Raw genomic sequence first — 27690 nt, 5'->3', positions numbered from 1 at the left:
CCAAAGTGTGTTAATGAGCAATACGACGCAACTCCTTCGCAAGGCAGGGGATTTCGGTGCTCGTGCACCGAAATCCCCTGCCTTGCGCTCGTGCTCGTGCAACGAGAATGGCAAAAATGTGTCGAGTGTGTGCCGTGGCGGTCGTGCACGTACATAAAAAAAAAGGGAGGGGGGGCGACTATAGCCTGTTCTCTCGTTCTGAGCTGTGTTGAGCACGTACGTTATAAATGATATCACGTCGTCTCAGATCTTTTGGTCGGATGCCCCATACATAAGAGCATGTTTAGAATTGTTCGGTTGGTACACTCCGTGAGCCCATTTGTTTGTGGGTGGTATGGCGGCGATTGACGAAACTGGAACTCACACAATCGAAGCAGCCCTTCAAATATATCTGCCGTAAATTCTCATCCAAAATCACTGATGATCACTTGACATGGGCTATGTGGGACGATAACGTACTGCAGCAGGAATACAGAGACGTCACTGGCGGTTCCGGTTGGCATGACCATCGTCTCGCTCTCGCAGTACAGTGTGAGGTAAACGACGCGTACAGTTACCCAGCGATTGCCCTTAGCCGACTTTAGAAAAGGGCCAACGAGGCCAATGGCTACTTTTATAGGTGTGTTTCAAGGTGGCAGGGGCTGTAGAAGACTAGCCGGAGCAGTAGATGGGCGTTTGTGGCGTTAACACTGTGTGCAGCTGGCCACATACATCTCGACGGACTGTCGCATTCCCGGCCAATAAAATCGTTCCTTGGTACGGTAAACCATGTGCGCAGAACATAAATATCTGGACGTAGGATCGTTGTGCATAGCACTTAAAATCACTGGCCGAAGGCTTTCCGGCACCAACAAGAGAAAACGTGTGCCAGTGCTCGAAAAGTTCTTCTTATACAGGAGTCCGTTGCGTACGCAGAAATGGCATGCTGTAGCTGTACAGAGCGACGATAGTCTGGTGTCCTTTCACTGTTCGTCTTTGAAAGTACTGAGGTCGGGAAGCTTTGGTGACACAGAGGCTACGAGGTGGTCGAGGTTATCAGCGTCACACTCTGTAGTGTTCAGTGGCAAGCGCGAAAGGCAATCTGCGTCGGCGTGTCGTCAACTGCTTTTATATGAAACTGTTGAGCTACACTCTTGGAGTTGAAGTGCCCAGCGCGCTAGACGGCCGCGAGGATCCCGATGGTTGACGAGCCAACAAAATGAGCGATGGCCGCTGACGACTGTAAATGTGCGTCAATATAGGTAAGACCGAAAGCGCGGAGTCATTTTAATACACAGGAAAAGAGTTGACAAGGATTTGCAGAATCGCAGGCCAATCAGCTTGTTCTCCGTAGTATACAAGCTATTTATGAAGGTAATTGCTAACAGAGTTCAGAAAACATTAGAATTCAGTCAACTAAAGGAGCAAGCAGGGTTTCGAACAGTCTACTCAACAATGAACCACATTTATACTATCAATCAGGTTATAGACAAATGGTCAGAATACAGCCAACCACTATACATGGCCTTCATAAATTGCGAGAAGGCATTTGATTCAGTAGAAATATCAACAGTAATGCAGACAATGCGGAATCACGGCGTCGACGAAACATATACAAACACCCTGGAGGAAATCTACAAATGATCCACTGCCACCATAGTGCTCCTTAAAAAACGCGACACAATGCGAATCAATAAAGGTGTTAGACGAGGGGATACAATCTTCCCAACGCTGTTTTTCCCTTGCTTGAAGGAGGTTTTCAAAAGCCCATAATGGTAAGAAATAAAGATAACAGTTATTGGAGACTACCTTAGTAACCTGCGTTAACTCAGGGGCGAAACGCCATTAACGAATACGCAATTGAACAGGGAGAACAGAAAGGTAAGTCCCAAAATTTATCTGCAGAAAAGAAAGTAACGTACAAAAACATCGAAAAGAAAGAGCACTTCGATATATGTAGCAGTGCACCTGAAGTTTTAAAAGAGTGCGTCTATATTCAGGAGAGGTAGTGAGCGCGCAGCCGAACCAGGAGATTGAAGTAGCTAATAGAATAACAATGGGGTGGAGCAGATTCGGCATGCACTCTCAAATATTGACTGGTAGATTAGCACAATCCCTCGAGATGAAGGTATATAATAGCTGCACTTTGCTGGTACTTGCCTACGGAGCAGAATTTTGGAGTCTTACGAAAAGGGTTCAGCTTAATTTTTTTAATGAAGTCTCATACATAAACAAAAGAGAAAACTTAAGAAAGAAAATAAAGGTCAGGAACCCATGTATCATTTTTACGGAATATGAAGCCGTAACGAAGAAGAATCTGGACCGAGGTTGTTGGTGACAATGACGTGGGCAAGCAGAGGCGGGTAGGCGGCACTTTCGTGTTGAAGTCTTGAAGTCGGTTTAGGAGCTTCAACACTTTCAAATACTACGTTTGTTCAGATTTTGTCCACTCTAGGACACAGCAGAAACGAATTCGGCTTTTTTTTTCCAAATTCATGCCTACAGGATCATGATAACATAATTTGATGTCATGGCTGTGAAGTCAGAAATACTACCATACTGAGTCAATTTTTTGCTAGTGGTCTTCTGAGACTATAACTATTATTAAAATACGTACTAAGAAAGTGTCTGACAAAGATTAAAAGTTCATAGCTTGAAGGGCTAACAGTACTCAAATAGATAAAAACATGAATTGAAACAATAAGATTAACTACATATCCAAAAAGCTCGCTTTCGCATGCTTCATGCTCATTAAAGCCAAGTGTTCCTTTCCATTTAACGTGCTCCGATCGTTATACTTCTCTATATTTCACTGTCAAATCAGTTATTATAGCGAAATATGGTGCTTCGCTGATCCAACGTACATCCAACCAATCGCGTGGTTACATAAACGCGCCCTACAAGTCATTACATCTTCTTCTACCACAAGCTCGGATCTGTTTTCCTTTACTCGGATAGTGCCTTATCACGTCTCAACGAAGTTATAAAACTGCGGTATTGATAAATTCAATCATTAACACCAACTTTGCACTACATGTGAGTAAGTTTTCTGCACCCACCCGCAACACAAGACATGCAGGAAATGGCAACTTTAACCTTCCGAATTGTAGGAATGTATATGGCGAATGGTTAATTCAGTTCACTGGTGCTAAGATCTGGAACACAATTCGAAATCAAGTGAAACTTGCCCGCCAAGTTATTTGGCTTACAAAATACATTTTGTCAATCAGTCATGTTCTTGACCACAGTGAAGATTACGTCCATATTTTTTTGTTTCACCTGGTACATATTTCTCCCTTTCTTGCTTTTTTTCTTTGTTGTTCTGTTCGTAGTTAGACTGTTATTTACCTTTCAACGCAACCATATGCAAATATTTTTTTTCCATTCTTGTCCAGTGCCCCGTCTCTTGTACTCTCTACACAATGTACGCATTAGTCCTTCCTTATTGTGTACTTAGGACTTAGCAGCAATCTCGTATTTATTGTCATGTGCGTTTTCTTATATGAAATATACCTGTCAAGCTACTCAATCATTGAATTTGAATAAAGATTCACAATCATATCATGTGCTCCTCTGCTTCTGACATCTAAAAATATTCATGTATTATAATGGATCAGTAACTAGCCATACAGGCTAATGGCCTAAATGCTTTGTTACCACATTTAATTAGGTTCTTTTCATAAACACTGATTGATTATGTACAAAGTGGTTAAAGTATGCACTAGGTAGAAGATATGGCTATCGCGTTGAACTACTGAACTCGAAGCTTAGGAGTCTTCCTATTTTTGCCGTGCAAATGGCGGTACTTGTTATGCTTCAACTGAAGACTATGCCTTAGGGGTACGTGTGGGGTTTTCTAATACACATGTTTATAAGAATAGAGACTATTCAACGTTTCTAACTACGAAGCGCTAGCGAAATTCACTTCAATGTTTTGTTTACCGTGAGTGACTATTTCATAACAAACTTTACTCCAACGGACTTCAGAGTCAGATCACTCAGGCTCATAAAGACTTAGATGAAGCCGTGAGTATAACTTTGAGTGATTGCGGTTTTGTAATATGTTCGTAGAATTGAATCCGAGTGAGTACTCAGGGCAAAATATATTTCTTTAGTTCGCCTGAGTGGACTTCATTTTTTTTTTCTGAGATATCAATATGATATACAAGGTATAAAAATGGTGACGACAATGTATTAGCGAAGCATTGCGCTTTCTCAAAGGCCTGTGTCCCTTTGCCGCTGCTGCCTAAAGCAATCCATCTTACTCGTAGCCCAACCGTCTATGCTCATTTATGCAGGGAACCACCGGTACTCCGAAGGCTGCCACGATTAGTCATCACAACTTCGTCAACAACGTCATTGCATTCCACTACAAATCGAACATGACTGAGGTAACCGTTTGAATGTGTGCAGCATCAGGTACACGTTAAAGATAATTTTATTTCATTCACTTTATTACAAACATTTAGCAATGTGTGCTTTTACCGACAAAACTTCCGGTGCTTAGGTTCTTGATAGACCCCAACATGGAACATCATAAAGCTGGGAGAAAAATAATGAAAAAACAGAGATAGTTTGCGCGTACTGTTTGGTCATGCTTCTTCCCACCATGGTTAGTGAGAACCAACTAGAGCTAAAATATTTGTTCCGTGTGTGGTACTTACAGTGCAACGCCACTGCCACCGTTCCAATGCATGAATATTCTGTTCAGCACTTCAATCCTAATTGCACGGGCTTCACAACCTTTAGAAATTCAAGGCTGACTTTTTCCATCTCTTTTTCTCTTTCTCATTCAGGATATGGTGATGTGCGTTCCTCTCCCATTCTTTCATGTGTACGGGCTTAGCGTTGTTCTCGGTCGGACTTTAATACCCGGTATCAAGACGATAGTACCAACGCCCAGCTACGACCTAACTGCTATGTTCAAGGCCATACAAGAGCACAGGTACAGCTGCAGTCATTTCCTACATTGACCGACAAGTTTCCCAAGCTGTTCCTACCGAACATGCTCAGGGAATGACTGGAATCTGCCGGAATTTTTTGTGACGTGAAGCCATGTTCATCGCACAGTCTGCGCACGTTACTGGAACCTGGTTCTAGTAACGTTGATCTGCGCCACTTTTGGCGATTTTGTGCCTCTCTTGGATCTTACAATGATAAAGAAACACTTAAGAGAAAAACGCTTTTCCTGTTATCAGTAAACTACATGTTGAAAATTCCAGAATCCCCTCCTTTGCCAAGTGTAGACGCTTGGTAAGCTATAAATTGGCAAAAAGAAAATGCGCGTGGCTACGCCACCTTCAAGTTCCCTCACAAAACACTGTTTGTCGTATGCGCATGACGGCGTCTATACAGGGGCCCGCATAGTTCCAAATGAGTAAAGTTCGGTGCATTGACTTCTAAAGAGTCACTTGACTTGACATACCAAGTTTCACAATATCTTGTCGGGCCAGGGTCACGAAAGTACCTCAAATACACTTTTAAAACCAATGTTTCTTGCATGGAGATTTGGTCGCAATATTTAAAAACAGTACTTTGAACTTGACTTTCTGGTCTAAAGATAAACTTGTTAAGTTGGAGTTGACAGCATTCTCATTCTCAGAGTAAATTTTCTCAGTCTAAACCGGTTCATCATTTAATTTGAGTTTGAGTTTAGTTTATTTACCACGTACAGTTATACAGTAAGTGGCCCTTTAAGGAAGCAACACCGTGAGCACCTGAACATTGGTGGCTGGTAGATAGAGAGGTGCAGATAGAGGTGATCAGAGTATTTTGCTCCGTGAGAAAATGCTTCGCATTTAAAAAGTTAAATGGCGCACATCTACTGTCCTTTGGACACTGCATAAGGACAAGTTGAGTAAACACAAGTATCCTTCATTTACTTGCAGATAGGTGTGTGTTCATAAGAGACTAACCTGATGCACTTGATGGCAACACGTTTTCTTTTTCCTTCAGATGTACAGACATTTGCGGATCCCCCACAATGTACGTGGATATGATAAAAAGCTCGCTGCTCAAGAACTACGACCTTTCTTCGCTAAAAAGGGGTAAATGTTCCTTTCGTCATTTTCCACTCTATTTGAAAATAAACTGACGCTGCTAGTTTTAGCACGTCGATGCACTGAATTAGTTTCTGACAAGGCTTCCACTTAACCTACGTTAATACAAAACTAAAGCCAGGAAAAATTGAAACTTTGAAAAAGTCACTTTTCACAAACCAAAATGTAAAGCTTTTTTCAGGATAGACAGGTCTGTCCCGAGAGCAGTGTCGGCATTAAAGCTCTGGCATTGTTACACGGAGCTTACCTCTGACACCGTGTGAACTATTTCATTCATAAAGCACGTTTCTTGGGTATGGCCGCCTCTGTTTCTTTAGTTTTTTATCTTAGTGCTTAGTGCTGGTCTTTTTGCACCAACATCCAAGAACCATCACAGACAAACAAGCCTGCATTGCTTCCTTCGTAAGACAGGCATAAGGTCATAGCGTTCCCTCTTAGTGGGGGGCGCATGTATGTCGCAGCACCGCCTTTTTCTATTTAGTCATTGTACGGGGCAGACTTTCCACCCCACTCCTCAGCCCTTTCTTTTCCCGTGCGCGCGCCTATTCTTCCGGCTATAAACTACAATTGCTTTTGAACCACTCAATTATATGCGCTGTCCAACATTATGGAAGTACTCGTGAATTAATTTTTATTCTATCGCAATAGGTATAAATCACACTGATGTACTTGATTTTTGAAAAAGCAGCACACAGGACACAAAACACACACACACGCAAACACAAGCAGGGTACTGCAACTGATGATTTATTTTCGGAAGACCCTACCTATATATGAAAACACGCACATGCTCACTGAGAGAAGGGAAAAGCGATGAAGATAACAAAACAAAAAGAACACACTTAGAAGCACCAACAAACAATAGTGCTGATAAGGAGTTGCAACAAGAGAATGTGGTTACATACCGAAGTATTGGCGCGCTTTTTAGAGAATGATACCGAGTGGCAACTGACTTATTTACCTTTCCACTTGTCAATTTTTATTCATTGGATAATTCCTCTCTTTTTCTTGTTGCGCTCCCTACGCATGACCTCCGTAGTCGTTATAGTGGGAACGCTGTCACAATCATTAGAACAGAAAACAAAAATGCCCACTATCTTAGCCGAGACGTGACGGTTGTTTTCCCTTTACTGTGTCTTTAAGGAGCTGCCCGTCTGACCAATGTTAACCTTGTTACAGGTCAATAGCGTCTTGTAGATGCTCTCTTTCGTGCATGCGACGTAGGGTCGTGGCTAACTTCGCACGAGTGTGGGTGCTTCTTAGCACCATTCACCTCTTTGCGCAGGCAGGACAATCACAGTAGTACCGTGAACACCACGTCAACACAGCATTTCGGCATTATATTTCGCAAATGGTGCGAAACGGCAAACACATACGGTATCACCAACATGCTCCTGTGGTTTATTGGCTCACCAGCTAGGCCATCAGTTCACATAAACACTGATGTAACTCCAAGAGTCTAATAGAACGCGGTAGAACAACGTTTTATTTAACACTGCAGCTGACATGAGACATTGCTTAAGCAGTGGCAAAACGAGGGAACTATGATTATGACTGGTTTACTGCACGTTGCTTAAGAACAAATCCTTAACTAATTCAAAGATAGGTACCAATTCTCCCCGTACATTTCGTAGTCATCCTATTCAAATCTTAAGTGAAAGCCTTACGCGCCTCACGATGATGACGACGATAGGAATTCTGCATAGCAGTATGCTGTTCAAGTGTGGTCCATTTAGCTTAGGTGCCAGGTCACACTAGACTAACATAAAATGAAGCAGCGGACACACTGGCGGAAGCATCAATACAGAGCCACGTCCTGTACATTTTAAGAACCTGGTGTCTAAATACAATGACGCAATTGTAAAATTTTCGTGCACAGCGAGAACACACCAGCTCTTTTGCTCTGAATAACTTAAATTTTCAGCACCTTAATTTCAGTGGTATAGCTGATGGCGTGCAACAAGACAATCTTAAGTGACAATTTCTAAATTACAATGCAGAATCTGCCCTTCAAACTTTTACCTACACAAATATTGCTTTATTCGTTCCCCTCACTGGTACTATCGTAAACAAGCAAAAAAAACATAGAGCACTTTGTCACAGAATGTCGCAAGTATCAGACTTTAAGGCATGGTTTTCTGACACCTTTTTACCAAAAGCCAGGGGTTGAGCTTTCTGAAACAATTTTACTCTCACTAGGGTCGTAAGCACTGCGACATTGAAACAGGGACATATGAGAAATGGTATATAATTAAATTTATTTATTTTTTATATTATTCTGCTCTCTCAAAGGCCCCAGTTTAGGAGTTTTACATGAGGCGTAGGCAAAAAATTTAGCATAACAAGTGTTTGACAACTTTTTCTTTGAACAGTATCGAGCCGGAGTTGTGCACGGTACCGGCAGGCAGAGCGCTGCAGTCTCTGAGAGTCAGCATGAAAAAGGACACTGAGTGAGCTTCACTACAATTCTTCACTCCACGACATCACTGGTTATTCACCCTTCTATTTGCTCTATGGCCGTGATCCACGTTACCACTCGACACCCTAATTCCAACCACTACAACGCCGTCAACCGAATATGCACGCAACGCTAATGCTCATACCGACCACGCACGTCAGGTCACCCGCTCTAGACTTCAAGCTGCGCAAGCCACCCATAAAGCCACCAACGACAGCCGGCATGTTGACGTTCGCTTCTCACCCGGTTCTCTTGTTCTCCTGTTATGCTCAGTTCGTCGAGTTGGCTTATCTAAGAAGTTGTTGTCTCGCTACATGGGTCCTTACCGTATCATTCACTGGGTAACCGACGTCACCTATGAGATCATTCCTGCATCTGAGACCCCAAGCCTGCCTGCAACCACTCCCAGTAATTTTGTGCACTTCAGCAGGCTAAAACCTTACCACCTGCCTACTGAAGACCGTCGTTAATGTGCACCGAGACGGCGTTTTACCGCCGGGGGGTAATGCTACGTAGCTGACATATCAGTGGTCCGAAGACGACAACGAGAAGTGGTCTGTCGGTTGTGCGTGCTGTCCTCCATCATAGTTGACACTATACGCATCAGCTTCAATATAGATTCTAAATAGACACACCTCGTGTCATTTTTACGTAACATTATGTTGCCCTCGTGACGCCTACCACTTCGTTAATTGGCGGTTAACATGGACCAGTTTCGACATCTGCGAGGTCCTGTGACGTCCGTGGCGGTCGCTTCCAGGAAGCAGACGGGCCTTTACTGCTACAGTGAGGACCCTGAAGTCTAAGCACTCACAGGTGAAGTGCTACTGACAGGTGCCATCTGATGAGGATTTCCATCTTGTAACGAGCCGAAAGGCGAAAAGACGTTACACTTGGACCTCTGTGTCTCAGAACACACTGAATGAAAGAGTGCCGCGAAGGCCCGAGGCCAACACCGGAATTTTAATTCCTGTTGACGTGAACGGCGACGTGAAGTGCCTTAACGAATAACCTGTGTCAGTGCTGCTCGATGGGCTGGTGCCAGATGAAATCATCCCCACCCCAGTGGAACTATCATGACAATTGACGTTTTGCATTCAATCCCAATAAATACACTACAAAATGTCGGAGTGCTGGATGGAATGAACGTTCGCTTCAATATACATTTCAGTAAGCTCTAAGATTATCACTGACGTCATCTACGATGCTGACGCCGCATTTCCTTGTTCCGACTTGTGAAACCTAGTCAAATCAGCTAACGAAGCTACCATTATTGCCAAGGTTGCTGGTTTGCGTGCCACCAGCTGCGTAAAAATATATTTGAAGCTCCCTACCTCAGAAAAATGGCTAGTTGGGCAAGTTGGTACTAAGCCATAATGTACTGCACAAAAAACGAACGGAAACATGAAGTATAAAAAAAGGACAGACAAGCACAGATATCAACTGAAGCTTTGTTGCAATACCAAGGCAATACGTAAAGGGAAAAATAAAAATCAAGGAAGGGAAAAGAAGGAGGAGAATTATATTGCCTTTATAAAATGACTCAGTTTTGCAATAAAGCATCAGTTGATAGTCTGCGCTTGTCTGTCCTTTTTCTCTGCTTTGTGTTTTCGTTCTTTTGTCGTGCAGTACGTTATGACTCTCTACTTTCCTACGTAAACGTGGACCACTTCCATCATTCGGCCAGGCCTTTTGTGCCGAAACCATTACGATACTTCAACTGTATGAATTTAGGTCCCCTCAGAATTGTTTATTAAGTCCAAAGCCCATTGCACCGACAATTGTATAGCTGGTGTCTTAAAGCGTTCCAATTGTATTAATCCCACGATGCCTTTCCTACAGAGTGCCCAAAAATAAAGAGGGAAGTTACTAAACTGAAACAAATGGCAAGATAATATACGTCATCACATAGTGAGTCTGCTGCAACCATCAAAAAGCAGCAACATCGACGCCGAAGATTATAAAAAAAAAGCAATGCCACTTCGACTATATACAGTGCCTCTTGAACGCCCTGCTTTACTGACACCCTTGACAGCCAGACCCTCCCCGGCCTGCGCGAACTCCAATAGACCTATATTGTTGAAACCAACGTCCAAAGTGTGGGTAACAATCACTGTAAATGGCAACATCCAGGTAGGCACGAACACTGTTGACGCTGCGTGGCCTTCGTCGCCTAAGTTGAAGCGTCGTGCTGAGCACAGTGCGCATCAGCAACAGCGAATGCAGAATCAGCGTGAGTACAGTTGTCTAAAGAAGACAAAGCAATTGTCCTAGTTTCTCAGCCACTCCTATACATACTTCATATGTTCATTGCAATCGCAAATCACCGTACATTTAGCACGTGCAACGGCTACTTGAAGCTTTGTGTCCAGTGCGTATGCGCAGGCACATTTACTAGACTATTTACACTGCAACGTGATGTGGTCAAGATCCTACGTTCAGTACTATGGAACGCAATAGTGTATTTTGTTTGCTTCCTTATGTTTCTCGCACTATCTTTTAATCATCCATTCCTCTTTCCCTAGCGCACTACAGTACACCGGGCACCTGTTTGGTTGGCCTTCCTGCCTTTCCTTCCTTTTCTCTTCCTTCCTTCCTAAGGTGCCTCTGCAAGCGCGAAAATGAACTGTCGGCACCGTCGACATGACCAGTGTAAAACTCGTCACGGCATAACACCATCATGACCTTGTGGATCTCCCAAATTTGACGTCACATGACGTGGTGTCCCATGATCACGTCATTACATGACTGTTTCACTAACGTAAAACATGGCCGAGATGGCGATGCATGGTGAACCACAGCGCAACACCTAGCCGAGGACGATAAGAAAAAGGACACAGAAAGCGCTGCACGGAGGGGACGACGAGGACCTAATGGTGGACCTATGCTAGTCCACAATAAGTGTGTGGCAGTCACATCGTGGAATGGGGCTCGCAAACCCGGCACGAGATACTGTACGAGACGCTGTACTTTTGCCCTCAAAGGGTACTCACAGATGGGTTAAGCGCAATCACAACACAACGCCTGCGCAATGTAACCTCCTCTCAGTGGAATAAACCACCTGGAAGGTTCGACCCACACGGAGGTATAAAAGCTCTTATGCCACATTATTTAACCCCCCCTGCGCGCCACCAGTTTCACTGTCTTATTGGTGCCCCCACTCGGAGCTGCCTAAATTTTTAACGAACACTGTATTTATTAGCACCACGCGAAGAACTGCGGACCCTTGAGCTTCGCCCTCAGTAGCTGAACGCGATAGCGATATGCTGTCCCTAGTCCGTACTTCAAACTTGATTGATTGATATGTTGAGTTTAACGTCCCAAAACCACCATATGATTAAGAGAGACGCCGTAGTGGAGGGCTCGGGAAATTTCGACCACCTGGGGTTCTTTGACATGCCCCAAATCTGAGCACACGGGCCTACAACATTTCTACCTCCATCGAAAATGCAGCCACCGCAGCCGAGATTCGATCCCGCGACCTGTGGGTCCGCAGCCGAGTACTTTAGTCACGAGGCCACCGCGGCGGGGCCCATACTTGAAACACTTAGAGCTTGAAATATTTTGGAACTTGCTAAGCACCCACTATACGCGGCCTTAAGGTAATAGGCGCAGTAGCGTGTGGTACTTTTGTAGGGGGTGACCGGCTTCAAACCTTAAAGTCATAATGATAATGACATGTTCCAGCACCTGATAGCAATGTACGCTTGTACCAAGCATTAATACTACAGTATATTATAGCGTATTTTGAACCATATACAGGATGGGTGTGTTCGTAAAGCATGAAAGGTACTTTCACAGCGTTTTAAAGCAGAAAAAGTTCTTTTCACTGTAATTAAAAGCAGCAGCGTGGCTTTGTGGTAGAACATCCGCTTGCCGCGCAAACGACCCGGGTTCAATCTTCACTCAGATCCACACGACCCAGGTTCACTTCCCACTCTAACCCGATAATTTCCACAGCGAAAAGTGCTATGAGATAAAAACCCATGTCGCGCGCGGTGCCGTATAGTTGTCCACCGCCACCACTGCCACCCCCGCTGCCGGTGTCCGTAGCCACTATCGTGGAATGAAGAAAAAACATTTAGTGCAAAGAACTCAGTGGAAGTTCAAATCTCGGTCTCCTGCGTGCCGCCTCAGTACTCTACCAGTGAGCCACGCCGGTGCCTGGGGCTTGTTCACAAACTTGCCTTAGCTGGGCTTGATGTCGCGAAAGGAGTCGCGTTAGAATGAGTAATAAAGCGTTTTTAAAACGGCAAAGGAACAACCAGGCGTCACATAATGCGAATTGCTTAACGAGTGTGTTGTCCGATGCGCCACCTCACTACAAAAGCACACACCCACTTCCGGCATAAATCCTCACCGTTACCAGTCACTGCATAAACAATTGGCACAAAATATCTGCTAGTGTTTAGCGGATACCAGGCTTTTCAGAAGAATGAGGAATAATAGCATAGGGAATGCTGGCCTACTACAAAAAAATTATTAATAATAACGTCATAGCGGGTGCTCAAATTGTGTGCTTGCAGCAGTTACCAACTGAGTGTTTAAAAACGGCTCTGAAAGCCCTCTCTTCTGGCTTTCACTGTGACTGTGCTGCGCGTTCCGCGCAGGCCTGGTATTTTTTATCACTTTATTTCATTTCCATCGTTCTCGATTTTTTGGTCACGCATATTATGTCTTGCACTCACAACCAGCGATGCCAATACCAGCACCAACGCCAACGCCGGAGTTTCTGTGAAACTAGCTCTTCAACGTTGTCGCATAAAAGAAACATTAGCGTAACCATAAAACATACACACACAAACAAGCGCCACCACCTATACCGCGTGATTATTCGAAAAATAGCTTACTTTAAACTAAGAAGCGCATGAAATACGACAACAGTTTTGTCTGTACTATGTCAAAAGCTAAACCGATGTGACGTCTTCGTTGAAAATTCTACTCAATACGTTTTACAGTCCAAACTTGCGGAACACTTCTTTATAGAATGATACCGAAAGGCATCTGATGCATTCGTCCTGCATTTTTGAATTTGCCTTGCTTAGTTGATATTCCTTGTTTATTTTCTGTGTCAATTTTGTATCACCTTGTCTATATAAGACAGGTCATTTGACAGAAAAAAAAACACAGTAGTTGTAGCCGAGTCTTTGTGAGTGTCTTTATCCTTTAGGAAACATTGGCTCGTCAGCCTATCAGTGTATATATTAGCTAATGTCAGCTTGGGCAAGCCGGCTGCACGGTTGGGAAAAAAAAAGTTCACCCTTGCATTGTCTTTTTGTACGTTTTTACTGGGATATCAACACCATCATATATGTACTAAAGCGCACTACTATTTTGTTGACATGTCGAAATTCTATTTCAGTCGAATGTGGTGGCAGCCTCGTGGTACCTTCATTGAGAAAACTGTTACGAGAGAAACTGAATGTTCCGGTCCGGGTGAGTGTGCGTTGACTGTGCTATATCTGTAGTCGGTAAAAACCTAAGAATAATTATAAGCTCCACCCACGAGGCAACATTGTCCTTATTTTCCATCCCTCCGCGCTGCATATTTATTTATTTATTTATTATTACTGTAACCCTCACTTGAGGGTCATTACAGGGAGGAATATAAACACAAAACAAAAACAATACACAATGACAAAACAGACATTACGTTTCACGTTGCCGGTAGTACAATTCTAGCGAACACTCAAACGCTTTGACATTTGTGCTAGTAACAGCGTACTCTGGAAGTCTATTCCACACTTCTATAGTATACGGAAAAAAGAATTTTGAAAGCCATCCAGGCGCGCCCAAAAAGGCCTTATTGGGTGACTATGGTTCAACCGAGCTCCTCGTTTGGGTACAGGTTGTATGTATGTGTGTTTATTTATTTTCATTTCGCCTCTTATAATTTGAAACAGGAGTTTTAACCTTTGCTTTTCGCGGCACACTTGCAGGGGTTCTAGCGCACATGATTTTAACAAATTTGTGACGGATTCTGTCCTCCGCTACCGCCAGCAAAAGAAGCGCACTGCTAGCCTTTGAATTTTTTCTATTTTATCTCTCAGTGACTGCTGAAGAGGACTCCATACAGAAGACGCATACTCCAAAATAGGGCGAACAAATGTCTTATATGAAAGTATTTGACATCTCTAAGGGCATGTTCGAGTTTTTTCCTCAAGTAAAACAACTTCTAGTAGGCCTTTGAACACACCTCCTCAACATGAGTCTGCCAACCCAAATCACTGGTAATAGTCACCCCCAGGTATTTAAAGCTGTGTGTTTTGGTCAGAAGGCTATTTCCGATTTTATAAGCATATGCGAGTACGGATTTTTTCTTGGTTATATGTGTGAACGTAGTCTTTGAAAAGTTAATTTCCATCACCCACTGGGCGCACCAATTATGCAAGGCTTGCAGACGGCGATTAATTTTGATTTGGTCGTTTGCGTTAGTTACAGGAGCGTAAATTAAACAATCGTCTGCAAAAAGTTTGATTTTAACCGGGCTTTCGACAACTGCGGAAATATCATTTATAAAAATTCAAAACAACAAAGGACCCAGCACAGACCCCTGTGGGACACCAGACAGTACTTTCAATGAACTAGATGTGCAATCATCTACACGTACTTTTTGTTGACGGTTCTCCAAATACGCGGCTATCCAATTTAGTATATCTGAGCTAAGTTCTAGTTGCTGAAGCTTAAAAATTAATTTGCTATGAGGAACTTTATCAAATGCTTTGGCGAAATCTACACAAATGACGTCTATTTGTTGTTGACCTTGGAGAGATAAATAAAAATCATGAACTGTTTCTACCAGTTGAGTAACAGTTGACAACGCCTTCCTGAATCAGTGTTGATGGGGATAAAAAAAACTCTTTTACCTCAAGAAAAATAATAATGCGCCTTGCTATGAAATGCTATGATTTTGCAACACACAGAGGTCAGTGAAACGGGGTGATAATTGTTCACATGAAGCCGATTTCCAGCTTTGTATATAGGCTTTACAATTGCAGTGCGCCAGTCTTGCGGTAACGAGGACGTTTCAAGAGATTTTCGATTTTCTGAAAACTATTGTTAAATAAAAGGACGACCATTCGGCATACCATCGTAAGAATTCACTGGGAATTTTGTCTGGTCCGGTTGCCTTTTTAGTGTCAAGCCCTAGCAAGTGACTGAACACCCCTTCCTGCATAATAGCGAAGGGCTCCATTGCGCAGGCGCGCGGGCAGACCTGGTCAGCATCCACCTGATCGATTTCATCTCTAGTGAAGACCCACTGAAAGAACTGGTTGAAAGAATTTGCTATCTGCAGTTTTTGCCTCACTGTCTCGGGTCCAATTTTTATCTGTTCAATTTCTTCTTTTTTATTCCTCAAGTGACGCCAAAATTTTTGAAGGGAAGACCTATTGAAGTCAGCAAGGATTTCAGTATAAAACTTTCGTTTGGATTCTTTTAATGCTGTCTTTAACTGTCCGCGCAATTGTACGATTGCTACCGAGTAGGTTTAGTTTTTCCGCATGCGTTTTATTTTTCGTTTGATATGGACAATTTCCCGGGTTATCCACGGACTGCGCTGTTTCGTTTTCTTTTTACGAGTTGGAAGAAATTTATCCGTACAATGCTTTATAATGATTTTGAAGCGTTGCCATAACTCTTCTAAAGATTCTGAGACAGAAGCAAGTTCAAACTTCTGAAGGGACAATTCTAGATAATCAAGTATAGACGTGTCATCGGCCCGTGCAAAATTTTTAATCTGAACCGGGATAAATGGCCGCTTCTGCGGCTTTGCGTCTTGTTGGATATTAACAGTTATCAGCTTGTGGTCCGATATTCCCTCTTCGACCGATAAAGTGCTATGTATCACTCTGCGTGATAGGAACACTAAATCAAGCAATGTTTCTGAATTAGCAGTTACTCGCGCACTTTCTTTTACAATCTGTGTTAAGTTATGAGAGAACATTATTTCCAACATTTTATTACCACTCAGAGTATATATATGTCCAGGTGTGACACTTTCCCAATTTTTATGCGGTAAATTAATATCGCCAGTCAGTATCAACCTCGTGTTGCCATTCTGAAATTTGCACAAGAAACTGTTCAGTTGGAATCAGGCGTGGTACCAGGGGGCCTGTAAATCGCTCCGACAATAAAAACTCCTTTTTCAATGAATATTTTGCACCAAACAGTTTCGGAGAGGGAGCAATCAATTCTTTCTGTCGTAATAGGCGACTTCACAAGAATGGCCACTCCACCACCCCGTGAATCCCTATCCCACCAGTGTACAAGATATCCGGGGGGAATAATACAATCGTCGGGAATTTAAGGGCTCCACCATGTTTCGGTTATGACAGCAATTTGTGGGCTATGTGACAGCAACAAGAATTCGAGTTCCGTGACCTTATTTATAATGCTACGAGCATTTAGTACAAGCAGGCACAGCTACGATTTTGGCGCAGAAGTGGAAGGGAAAGTGTTTGACGCAGATGCGGCATTCGAGCGGGTAGCAGGGGCAGCTCTGCCATCCCTCTTGCCTTTGCTGTTCGAAATCGCACAACGCTCATTCTTGTTCTGATCTCAAGTATAGAGCTTATCGTTTATTTTGAGCTTATCGTGATTCAGGGGAACCTTCAAACCGCTATCACGCTCAGCAGCCGCACTTTGCCATAACTTCCTCCGCACTTCCACTGTTTCACTCGCATAGTCATTACTAATACTTATAGAACTTCCCTTCAGCCTCGGACAATTTTTCATCACACGCTCCTTTAACCGGTAGTCATCGAATCTCATGATGACTGACTAACCTTCCCGGGCTGTACCTTTCCCATGCGATGTATTCTACCGATCGTCTTAACTTCTACATCAAGTTTTGCCTTAAATATCTTGTCCACTACCGAAACCATTAAATCAGATTCAGATTCTATACTTTTTTCAGCGAGACCGAATACCAAAAGATTGTGTCTCCGGCTTCTGTTTTCGTAGTCTACCAGCCTTTCCGCCTGCTGCCGGACAGTAGCTTCCAAAGTATCAATTCTCAGGTTCATTTCAAGGATTAAAGCAAGCGAACTGGTTAGCTTATCTGTTTTAACGTTTACTTCAGATATTTGGTCTCTAATAGCATTCAAATCACGTTCAGACTTGGCCTGGTTTTTCAAGATCGTTTGCAAGAGCTCTTGCGTCGTAGCAGGTCCGGGGTTTTCCTCGACGTCTCCCGACATAACAAGCATCATCACAAAAGACCAACAGTCAACTATAATACAGTAACATCTTCGAGGGCACGGCAGGATCAACAAGCATAAATCATCACTACGACAAGAAGCTATTTCATTGCGGTAACCAACCTGAGAAAGCAGCAGCAGTGCTGTCCGCAGGCCGGGTGCCGTGCCCTCTGAGGCGGCTCATGTCTCGTTGCTCCTTATATTCGGTTGCTGCAGGTGACGTCACTCGGGTTGGTATATTATCGGCATTTCCAGGCTCCAGGATACCGTAAGGCGGCAGGAAGTATGCATTTCCATCGTCGCAGTTCGTCGTCATTGCAGTCAGACCAAAAAACACGGCGCAACCTGCAAAAGCAGACGCAGCGGTTTAGCCATGCTGTCCGCAGGCCGGGTGCCGTGCCCTCTGAGGCGGCTCATGTCTCGTTGCTCCTTATAATCCGTTGCTGCAGGTGACGTCACTCGGGTTGGTAGATTATCGGCATTTCCAGGTTCCAGGATTCCGTGGGGTGGCAGGAAGTATGCATTTCCGTCATCGCAGTTTGTCGTCATTGCAGTCAGACCAAAAAAACACGGCGCAACCTGCAAAAGCAGCAGCAGCGGTTGAGCCATGCTGTCCGCAGGCCGGGTGCCATGCCCTCTGAGGCGGATCATGTCTCGTTGCTCCTTATATTCCGTTGCTGCAGGTGACGTCACTCGGGTCAGTATATTATCGGCATTTCCAGGTTCCAGTATTCCGTGGGGCGGCAGGAAGTATGCATTTCCATCGTCGCAGTTCGTCGTCATTGCAGCCAGACCAAAAAAAAACACGGCGCAACCTGCAAAAGCAGCAGCAGTGGTTTAGCTGTGCTGTCCGCAGGCTGGGTGCCGTGGCCTCTGAGGCGGCTCATGTCTCGTTGCTCCTTATATTCCGTTGCTGCAGGTGACGTCACTCGGGTTGGTGTATTATCGGCATTTCCAGGTTCCAGGATTCCGTGGGGCGGCAGGAAGTATGCATTTCCGTCGTCGCAGTTTGTCGTCATTGCAGTCAGACCAAAAAAACACGGCGCAACCTGCAAAAGCAGACGCAGCGGTTTAGCCATGCTGTCCGCAGGCCGGGTGCCGTGCCCTCTGAAGCGGCTCATGTCTCGTTGCTCCTTATATTCTGTTGCTGCAGGTGACGTCACTCGGGTTGGTATATTATCGGCATTTCCAGGCTCCAGGATTCCGTAAGGCGGCAGGAAGTATGCATTTCCATCGTCGCAGTTCGTCGTCATTGCAGTCAGACCAAAAAAACACGGCGCAACCTGCAAAAGCAGCAGCAGCGGTTGAGCCATGCTGTCCGCAGGCCGGGTGCCGTGCCCTCTGAGGCGGCTCATGTCTCGTTGCTCCTTATATTCCGTTGCTGCAGGTGACGTCACTCGGGTCAGTATATTATCGGCATTTCCAGGTTCCAGTATTCCGTGGGGCGGCAGGAAGTATGCATTTTCATCGTCGCAGTTCGTCGTCATTGCAGCCAGACCAAAAAAACACGGCGCAACCTGCAAAAGCAGCAGCAGTGGTTTAGCTGTGCTGTCCGCAGGCTGGGTGCCGTGCCCTCTGAGGCGGCTCATGTCTCGTTGCTCCTTATATTCCGTTGCTGCAGGTGACATCACTCGGGTCGGTAGATTATCGGTATTTCCAGGTTCCAGGATTCCGTGGGGCGGCAGGAAGTATGCATTTCCATCGTCGCAGTTCGTCGTCATTGCAGTCAGACCAAAAAAACTTGGCGCAACCTGCAAAAGCAGCAGCACGGTTGTCACAGAACGAGCGCTAAACAAGAGCGCGCCGCGAAATCCTTGCGACAACGGGCGGCAGAAACGCCGCGAGGTAAAAAGAAAAAAAAAGAAAGCAAACATCCAGGGCTCCCGGGCGCGCGCTCTCCCCGCAGAAGCACGGCTTCGCAGACGATACTCCTCACCCCACATCGGCGGCCCAGCAAGGCCGCGATTTTTCTAGAACGAAGGAGGCGGGGTCAGACCGAGTGAATCATCCTCCGGAGAGGGCAGTCGAACCGTCTCGTGCCTCTCCCCAGCCTTCGCTGCGCATCGCGCCGACGAAAGGAGGAGAACGTTCTGGAAGGTGGCGCGGAAAGTATTTAATCGAGCGGCCGAGACGAGAAATCAGGAGAAGACGGAAAGTTAGCGCCGGAGCGCGTAGGAATTCCGCCGTGTAGTCGGCGAAGGTTCTGCCCGTAGTGACAGAACAGGAGGAGACGGAAGTGAGCGCCAGAGTGCGTAGAGATTCCGCCGTGTTGTCGGCGAAGTTTTGGTCCGTAGGGACGGCTCGAGCTACAGGCAAGAGCGTGGGTTTACCGCTATCGAGCGAAGACGCGGGCAACAGCTGCGTGTGTGAAGCCGACGGATTTCCGGCGAAGAAGTTTGAAGCTTGGAGAGTGGCCATTTGAGGACGCGAGTTTTCCTGGAAGAGAAACTTCGAGAACTACGGAACGACAACAACGCTGGACTTTGAGTGAGTGATTCTCGGAAGAGTATCATTCAGACTTTTGTTCGAAGGACTTTGGACTGAATAGGTTTTCTATCTCTTTAGTCCTTAAGTGTCTTGGTTGTTCAATGCATGCGACTGCATTGTAGTGCGTATTGTTGTCTGTGTCAGTTGTTTCAAGTGTGGCTGATTGTACTGTGTAGTACATTGTCTGTTTGGTGACGTATTGTATGTAACTATTGTGGAGTGTGCATACGTGTGTATTGTTTTCGATCTGCCGTTAACGAGAATATAATTTTGTTTGTTTATCAACTCTCGGCTCTGTCTTGTTCTTTGGGCCACAGCCGGCGTCCGCTGGCGCAGCAATAAGGACCACTCCTAAATTGTCCACGCTTTCGTGGTGCGGTTCGGGGGGCCGATACTTCGGCTCTTGGAATTAGCCCGGCGATCGACTCCCTAATAAACGGGACAGGTGTGACAATTAATCTGGCGTCCGCGACATAGGACCTTTTGGTGCACAGTGTGTCCAAAGTAGTGAGAAAGAGCCTCGAGTCGTTGATAGTGCTATCGGAACGATTTTGTGGGTTGTTCAGTGTTCTCGTTAACGAGTGCAGGGAAGTGCTCCGATAGACCGATTTGGGCAGATACTTTTTGCACGCGGCAAGGTTTTATTTGCGAGTTACGAGACACAATGGATCTCGAAAAGTTAGTTGCTCTTGGTGAGAAGATGGGTCTTTCTGGCGCCGAACTACGGAAGTGGGTAAGCCAGAAGGAGAAAGAGGCGGTGGAGAGAGAAAGGCTGGCCGCTGAAAGGGCGAGAGAAGAAAGAGAAGCAAAGGAGCGACAGCTGAAAGAAGAAAGAGAGGCAAAAGAGCGACAGCTGAAGGAAGAACGAGCGCAGCAATTGAAGTTGGAGCTGGAGCGAGAAAAGTTGGCAGCCGAAAGGGCGAGAGAAGAAAGAGAGGCAAAAGAGCGCCAGCTGAAAGAAGAAAGAGAGGAAAGGGAGCGGCAGCGGCAGCACGAGATGGAACTCGAGCGGCTCCGTTTGCAACAGCGAAGTGAAACTCCCGTCTAAGCTAGAGTTGAAAGCAGCGAACGGGAAGATCACGGCTTCCGCTTGAACCCAAGCAAGCTGCTCGTAGCGTTTGATGAAAGGAAGGACGACCTAGACGCGTACCTCCACAGATTTGAGACGATTGCGAGGAGCCAGAATTGGCCGGAACAGCAATGGGCAACTGCTTTGAGTACCTGCTTGAGTGGTGAAGCGCTCAGTGTGTACGGCAGGCTGACGCCGACCGATGCAGCCAACTATGCAAAGGTGAAAGCTGCTTTGCTGAAGCGATTTAGATTTACCGTGGAAGGATTCCGGGACAGATTTCGGACAGGAAAGCCAGCTGATGGTGAGACGGCTACGCAGTATGCCGCCCGACTTTGCCATTATTTCGACAGATGGATTGAACTTTCAGGGACAGCACAGGAGTACGATGAGCTTAGAGAGCTGCTAATTAAAGAACAATTTCTTACTAGTTGCCACCCAAGCCTGTCGCTGTATTTGAAAGAGAGGAAGGCGGAGTCATTTGAAGGAATGCTTGAATTGGCTGATCAATTCTTAGAAGCGCAAGGAGGAACTAATTTGGCCAAGGTCAAGAAGGATTGTCCCGATGATTCGAAGAAATTGGTTCCCGAAGAAAAGAAGCGTGCACCAGAGAGCATTCCACGATGTTTTCTGTGCAACCGAGTGGGTCATCGCGCGAAAAACTGTCGAACGATCTTTACGAGCCCTCCGGCAGTAAAATGTTTTAAGTATGGTCAGACTGGGCACAAAGCAGACGCTTGTCGGAACGGAGTGAGTCAAACTCACCAGGTATCTTGTGTGCAAGCGGCACCGAAATCTGATAATAATGCCGTCACTGATGGATTCGTAGAGTTGAAGAATGGGGAGAAAATTCCTATTGTGGGGGCTGTAATGTCAAAACAGCCAACCGATGTTACGAAGGGAATGCCAACGCTTCCTGGAAAGATTGCAGGCAAGAAGATTACGGTTCTAAGAGACACCGGTAGCTCCACGGTTATCGTGAGGAGAAATTTGGTACGGGAAAGAGAGTTGACAGGCAGAACGAGACCGGTTTGCCTAATTGACCGTACGGTCCGGATGCTTCCCGAAGCAGAAATTGAAGTTGAAACCCCGTACTTCAGCGGGAAGGTTACTGCTTTATGCATGACGACCCCCCTGTATGACCTTGTCATCGGAAACATCGACGGGGCGCGAGGGCCAAGTGATCCTGAATGTTTGGGAGAAGACCCGAAGATAGAGCCCTCGCCAACACAGCGGCCGCGAGATACAGTGGAGGAGCATCCCGTGACGGATCTCACTAGAGCCCAAGGTGAAGCTGCGGTGCAAGAGACAGCGAAGGAGAAGACGATCGTGTCGAATAAGTTCACGGGCCGAGCAACCGGACTTACGTCGGCACGACCTCAACCGACCGACAGTGTAAAGGAGACGGAGTTGGCCAGCCGGGAAAAATGTAGAGGCATGATCAAGCGGGTAAATAAACAGACAGGACCCGTCGAATGTAATGACGCGTTAACGGTGTCGGAAGAGACAACGATGGCTGAGACGACGCCTCAGATATCGTCGTTGGAAAGGGCTCGCCGAAAAAGAACGTGGAAGCACAAGAAGAGATCGAGCGAGCACCGCAAAAGGGGGCGCAAGCGCTGTTCGAAGTACTCAAGATAGGTGCTGAGGTGGAATCAGAATGTGTTCGGCAGGGCTGAGTGACATATGTTGTGTTAATGTTCTTGTTATCCTGTGTCTCAAGTTTATGTCGAGTGAGTCAGTGTTCTGTGCGATGGTGTGATGTATAGTGTTGTATAATTGTTGGATAGACAGAACTTTGTACGTTTGTATTGTTTAGAATGTGTGATGAAGTGTTGTAGGCATGTACCTGTGGCTATATTTCATGGGTTGTGGAATTGAACTACAATGTACGATTGTATTGAGTGATATATTGCCAATGTGAAGTGTCATGAGCGACGGATTGTGTTACAGTCTGTGAGAATGTGTGGTGACTGTTCGCGCTCGTTTGTGTGGTTTTGAATATTATGAGATAATATTCTTAAAGTGGGGGGCAGTGTCACAGAACGAGCCCTAAACAAGAGCGCGCCGCCAAATCCTTGCGACAACGGGCGGCAGAAACGCCGCGAGGTAAAAAGAAAAAAAAAGAAAGCAAACATCCAGGGCTCCCGGGCGCGCGCTCTCCCCGCAGAAGCACGGCTTCGCAGACGATACTCCTCCCCCCACATCGGCGGCCCAGCAAGGCCGCGATTTTTCTAGAACGAAGCAGGCGGGGTCAGACCGAGTGAATCATCCTCCGGAGAGGGCAGTCGAACCGTCTCGTGCCTCTCCCCAGCCTTCGCTGCGCATCGCGCCGACGAAAGGAGGAGAACGTTCTGGAAGGTGGCGCGGAAAGTATTTAATCGAGCGGCCGAGACGAGAAATCAGGAGAAGACGGAAAGTTAGCGCCGGAGCGCGTAGGAATTCCGCCGTGTAGTCGGCGAAGGTTCTGCCCGTAGTGACAGAACAGGAGGAGACGGAAGTGAGCGCCAGAGTGCGTAGAGATTCCGCCGTGTTGTCGGCGAAATTTTGGTCCGTAGGGACGGCTCGAGCTACAGGCAAGAGCGTGGGTTTACCGCTATCGAGCGAAGACGCGGGCAACAGCTGCGTGTGTGAAGCCGACGGATTTCCGGCGAAGAAGTTTGAAGCTTGGAGAGTGGCCATTTGAGGACGCGAGGTTTCCTGGAAGAGAAACTTCGAGAACTACGGAACGACAACAACACTGGACTTTGAGTGAGTGATTCTCGGAAGAGTATCGTTCAGACTTTTGTTCCAAGGACTTTGGACTGAATAGGTTTTCTATCTCTTTAGTCCTTAAGTGTCTTGGTTGTTCAATGCATGCGACTGCATTGTAGTGCGTATTGTTGTCTGTGTCAGTTGTTTCAAGTGTGGCTGATTGTACTGTGTAGTACATTGTCTGTTTGGTGACGTATTGTATGTAACTATTGTGGAGTGTGCATACGTGTGTATTGTTTTCGATCTGCCGTTAACGAGAATATAATTTTGTTTGTTTATCAACTCTCGGCTCTGTCTTGTTCTTTGGGCCACAGCCGGCGTCCGCTGGCGCACCAATAAGGACCACTCCTAAATTGTCCACGCTTTCGTGGTGCGGTTCGGGGGGCCGATACTTCGGCTCTTGGAATTAGCCCGGCGATCGCCTCCCTAATAAACGGGACAGGTGTGACAACGGTTTAGCCATGCTGTCCGCAGGCCGGGTGCCGTGCCCTCTGAGGCGGCTCATGTCTCGTTGCTCCTTACATTCCGTTGCTGCAGGTGACATCACTCGGGTCGGTATATTATCGGCATTTCATGGTTCCAGGATTCCGTGGGGCGGCAGGAAGTTTGCATTTGCGTCGTCGCAGTTCGTCGTCATTGCAGTCAGGCCAAAAAAACACGGCGCAACCTGCAAAAGCAGCAGCAGCGGTTTAGCCATGCTGTCCGCAGGCCGGGTGCCGTGCCCTTTGAGGCGGCTCATGTCTCGTTGCTCCTTATATTCCGTTGCTGCAGGTGACGTCACTCGGGTCGGTAGATTATCGGCATTTCCAGGTTCCAGGATTCCGTGGGGCGGCAGGAAGTATGCATTTCCGTCGTCGCAGTTCGTCGTCATTGCAGTCAGACCAAAAAAACACGGCGCAACCTGCAAAAGCAGCAGCAGCGGTTGAGCCATGCTGTCCGCAGGCCGGGTGCCGTGCCCTCTGAGACGGCTCATGTCTCGTTGCTCCTTATATTCCGTTGCTGCAGGTGACGTCACTCGGGTCAGTATATTATCGGCATTTCCAGGTTCCAGTATTCCGTGGGGCGGCAGGAAGTATGCATTTCCATCGTCGCAGTTCGTCGTCATTGCAGCCAGACCAAAAAAACACGGCGCAACCTGCAAAAGCAGCAGCAGTGGTTTAGCCATGCTGTCCGCAGGCTGGATGCCGTGCCCTCTGAGGCGGCTCATGTCTCGTTGCTCCTTATATTCCGTTGCTGCAGGTGACGTCACTCGTATCGGTAGATTATCGGCATTTCCAGGTTCCAGGATTCCGTGGGGCGGCAGGAAGTTTGCATTTGCATCGTCGCAGTTCGTCGTCATTGCAGTCAGACCAAAAAAACACGGCGAAACCGGCAAAAGCAGCAGCAGCGGTTTAGCCATGCTGTCCACAGGCCGGGTGCCGTGCCCTCTGAGGTGGCTCATGTCTCGTTGCTCCTTATATTCCGTTGTTGCAGGTGACGTCACTCGGGTCGGTATATTATCGGCATTTCCAGGTTCCAGTATTCCGTGGGGCGGCAGGAAGTATGCATTTCCATCGTCGCAGTTCGTCGTCATTGCAGTCAGACCAAAAAAACACGGCGCAACCTGCGAAAGCAGCAGCAGCGGTTTAGCCATGCTGTCCGCAGGCCGGGTGCCGTGCCCTCTGAGGCGGTTCATGTCTCGTTGCTCCTTATATTCCGTTGCTACAGGTGACGTCACTCGGGTTGGTAGATTATCGGGATTTCCAGGTTCCAGGATTCCGTGGGGTGGCAGGAAGTATGCATTTCTATCGTCGCAGTTCGTCGTCATTGCAGTCATACCAAAAAAACACGGCGCAACCTGCAAAAGCAGCAGCAGCGGTTTAGCCATGCTGTCCGCAGGCCGGGTGCCGTGCCCTCTCGTAAGTAGTTTTATATAATAAATATATAATATATAATATATATGTAAGTACTTATATTAAGTAGTTCCTCAAAAAATGGCAATATTTTTTCACACATACACTCATCATCTAGAAATTGCTCTTTGATAGTGAAATAAGCAAGGCAAAACTTGATAAAGACATTTGTGAAGTCACAATGTTCAGCGGCAGCTTCGTAATGTATCTATTTCGGAAATAGCAACCCCCCCCCCCGCACTCATCTAAGAGTCCACGAAGATGCAATCTCTCGAAGGCGTCGTTCCTGCGTGGTACCTATGGTTGTATTAAAACAAACAATGTCACGTTAAATGTATTGTTTAAATAAAAAAACTCTTCTGCAGCTTCGAAAAATGAAACAGGGGCAATTATTACACTTTTTAGCGTTGTTTGCGATTTTCTGCTGTTTTACAAAACTTTCGCTGCCAAGTTTTTTCCCTGATTTCTGGAACTATGACAACTGACTCAAAGCCAAGAACTGAGAAGTGATCTGGGATTGACTTTGTGAATTTTCATTCTTATGCTGCCGTACATACCAAACGTGCGTCTCGCGTCGCCATGCTTGTCAGTGTGTTTGAAGCAAACGCCAATGTTTCATCCAGCGCCTTGTTTCTTCAAAATAAATGTGCGATGCACACATTGTGTTTTAACAGTGGGGGTTATTCCATACGTTGTCGTTACGCTAGTGTTAATGTGATGTACGTGAGTAGAGTGGGGCTAACTAAAAGCTCTAGCTGTTGTTTTTTCTTGCTTCGAGTACCTGCGCTCTATGGTCTAGCCATGACGCCGTCAGCCCTCAATATTCATTTTTTTTCAAAGCGGGACACAGTTTTGCTGTAACAGAGGTCGCTACCTTTATGAATGTGTCGGGGCAATAGAGTGTCTGAGCAGGAAAGAGAAATTCCTTGTTCAAGTTGATTGTTGGTGAGTTGCGTGCCAGGTTTCGCTTTCACCGGGCACGGCGATGCATCCTTTTTGTTTCATTTCACAGGACTCTAATATATTATCTACAACTTGTCACTACGCAATACTTGCATGCAAGGAAGGCAAAAAAAATACGTTGAACAAAACTAAGATTTCTTAATAAGATATCGTTAAGTATAGCACAGCGACTTGAAAAACAAAGTTTCTTTTTTTTCCTATCACTCAGTAATAGATTTAGCGGTGACGCTTCAGAAACAGTGACGAGCGATGCAACTGATCGTAATTATTTCTATTCGCTGAATCGATAACGATTGACGCAGTGATATTACATAGTGTGCATCGTGGTTGGAAAACCTCGCACGGTGTTTTTGATGCAAGGCGTTCGTGCATAAAGCGTGAGACAAGCGTTTACGCAACGGGCACATCAACCTGGCACACAATTCTGTGCATTTGAGAAGCGGAAATCAACTCCGTTAACCGGACGCAGCTGCTGCAATTGACATACGTCAAATAAACACACACACGTACACATACCGCATTACCACAATTCGCTTTATGATGCAAACACCATGGCATGTTCTCTCCATCTCGTTTGTTTACTTTCGTACTCTGTCGTTTAGCAGATTTTAGCAAATTCAGTTGGCTGCTTTTTTCTCATGCCTCTTCCACGCTAACAACACCCACGTGAGTGCACAGCTCTGCGCATATCAAGAAAGGACATCAAGTTTTCCACGTTGCGCTACCGAAGTAGAACACTCACATACGCACATGTGGCAGTGGTGATGCCATGGCTTTTACGGGTAGTAGACCACAGACGCGCTGATTCCACGAAACACAGACGCACACA

The 27690-nt window shown here is 46.0% G+C and overlaps 1 protein-coding gene across 1 annotated transcript in view; it reads left to right on the top strand.

Moving 5' to 3' along the window:
- LOC119168692 (medium-chain acyl-CoA ligase ACSF2, mitochondrial-like) overlaps positions 1-27690 on the top strand; it is a 178254-nt gene that overhangs the window by 84820 nt on the left and 65744 nt on the right. The window contains exons 8-11 of the mRNA XM_075865951.1: positions 4278-4370; positions 4776-4924; positions 5935-6026; positions 13859-13932. Of these exons, the coding sequence (XP_075722066.1) occupies positions 4278-4370; positions 4776-4924; positions 5935-6026; positions 13859-13932 (408 nt within the window). The remainder of the gene's footprint in view (positions 1-4277; positions 4371-4775; positions 4925-5934; positions 6027-13858; positions 13933-27690) is intronic.

This window comes from Rhipicephalus microplus, chromosome 6 (genome assembly GCF_043290135.1).
Source record: "Rhipicephalus microplus isolate Deutch F79 chromosome 6, USDA_Rmic, whole genome shotgun sequence".
NCBI classification, from domain to species: Eukaryota; Metazoa; Arthropoda; class Arachnida; order Ixodida; family Ixodidae; genus Rhipicephalus; species Rhipicephalus microplus.
The sequence above is the reverse complement of the archived record's forward strand: the minus strand, read 5'-3'. Positions and strand labels throughout refer to the sequence as shown.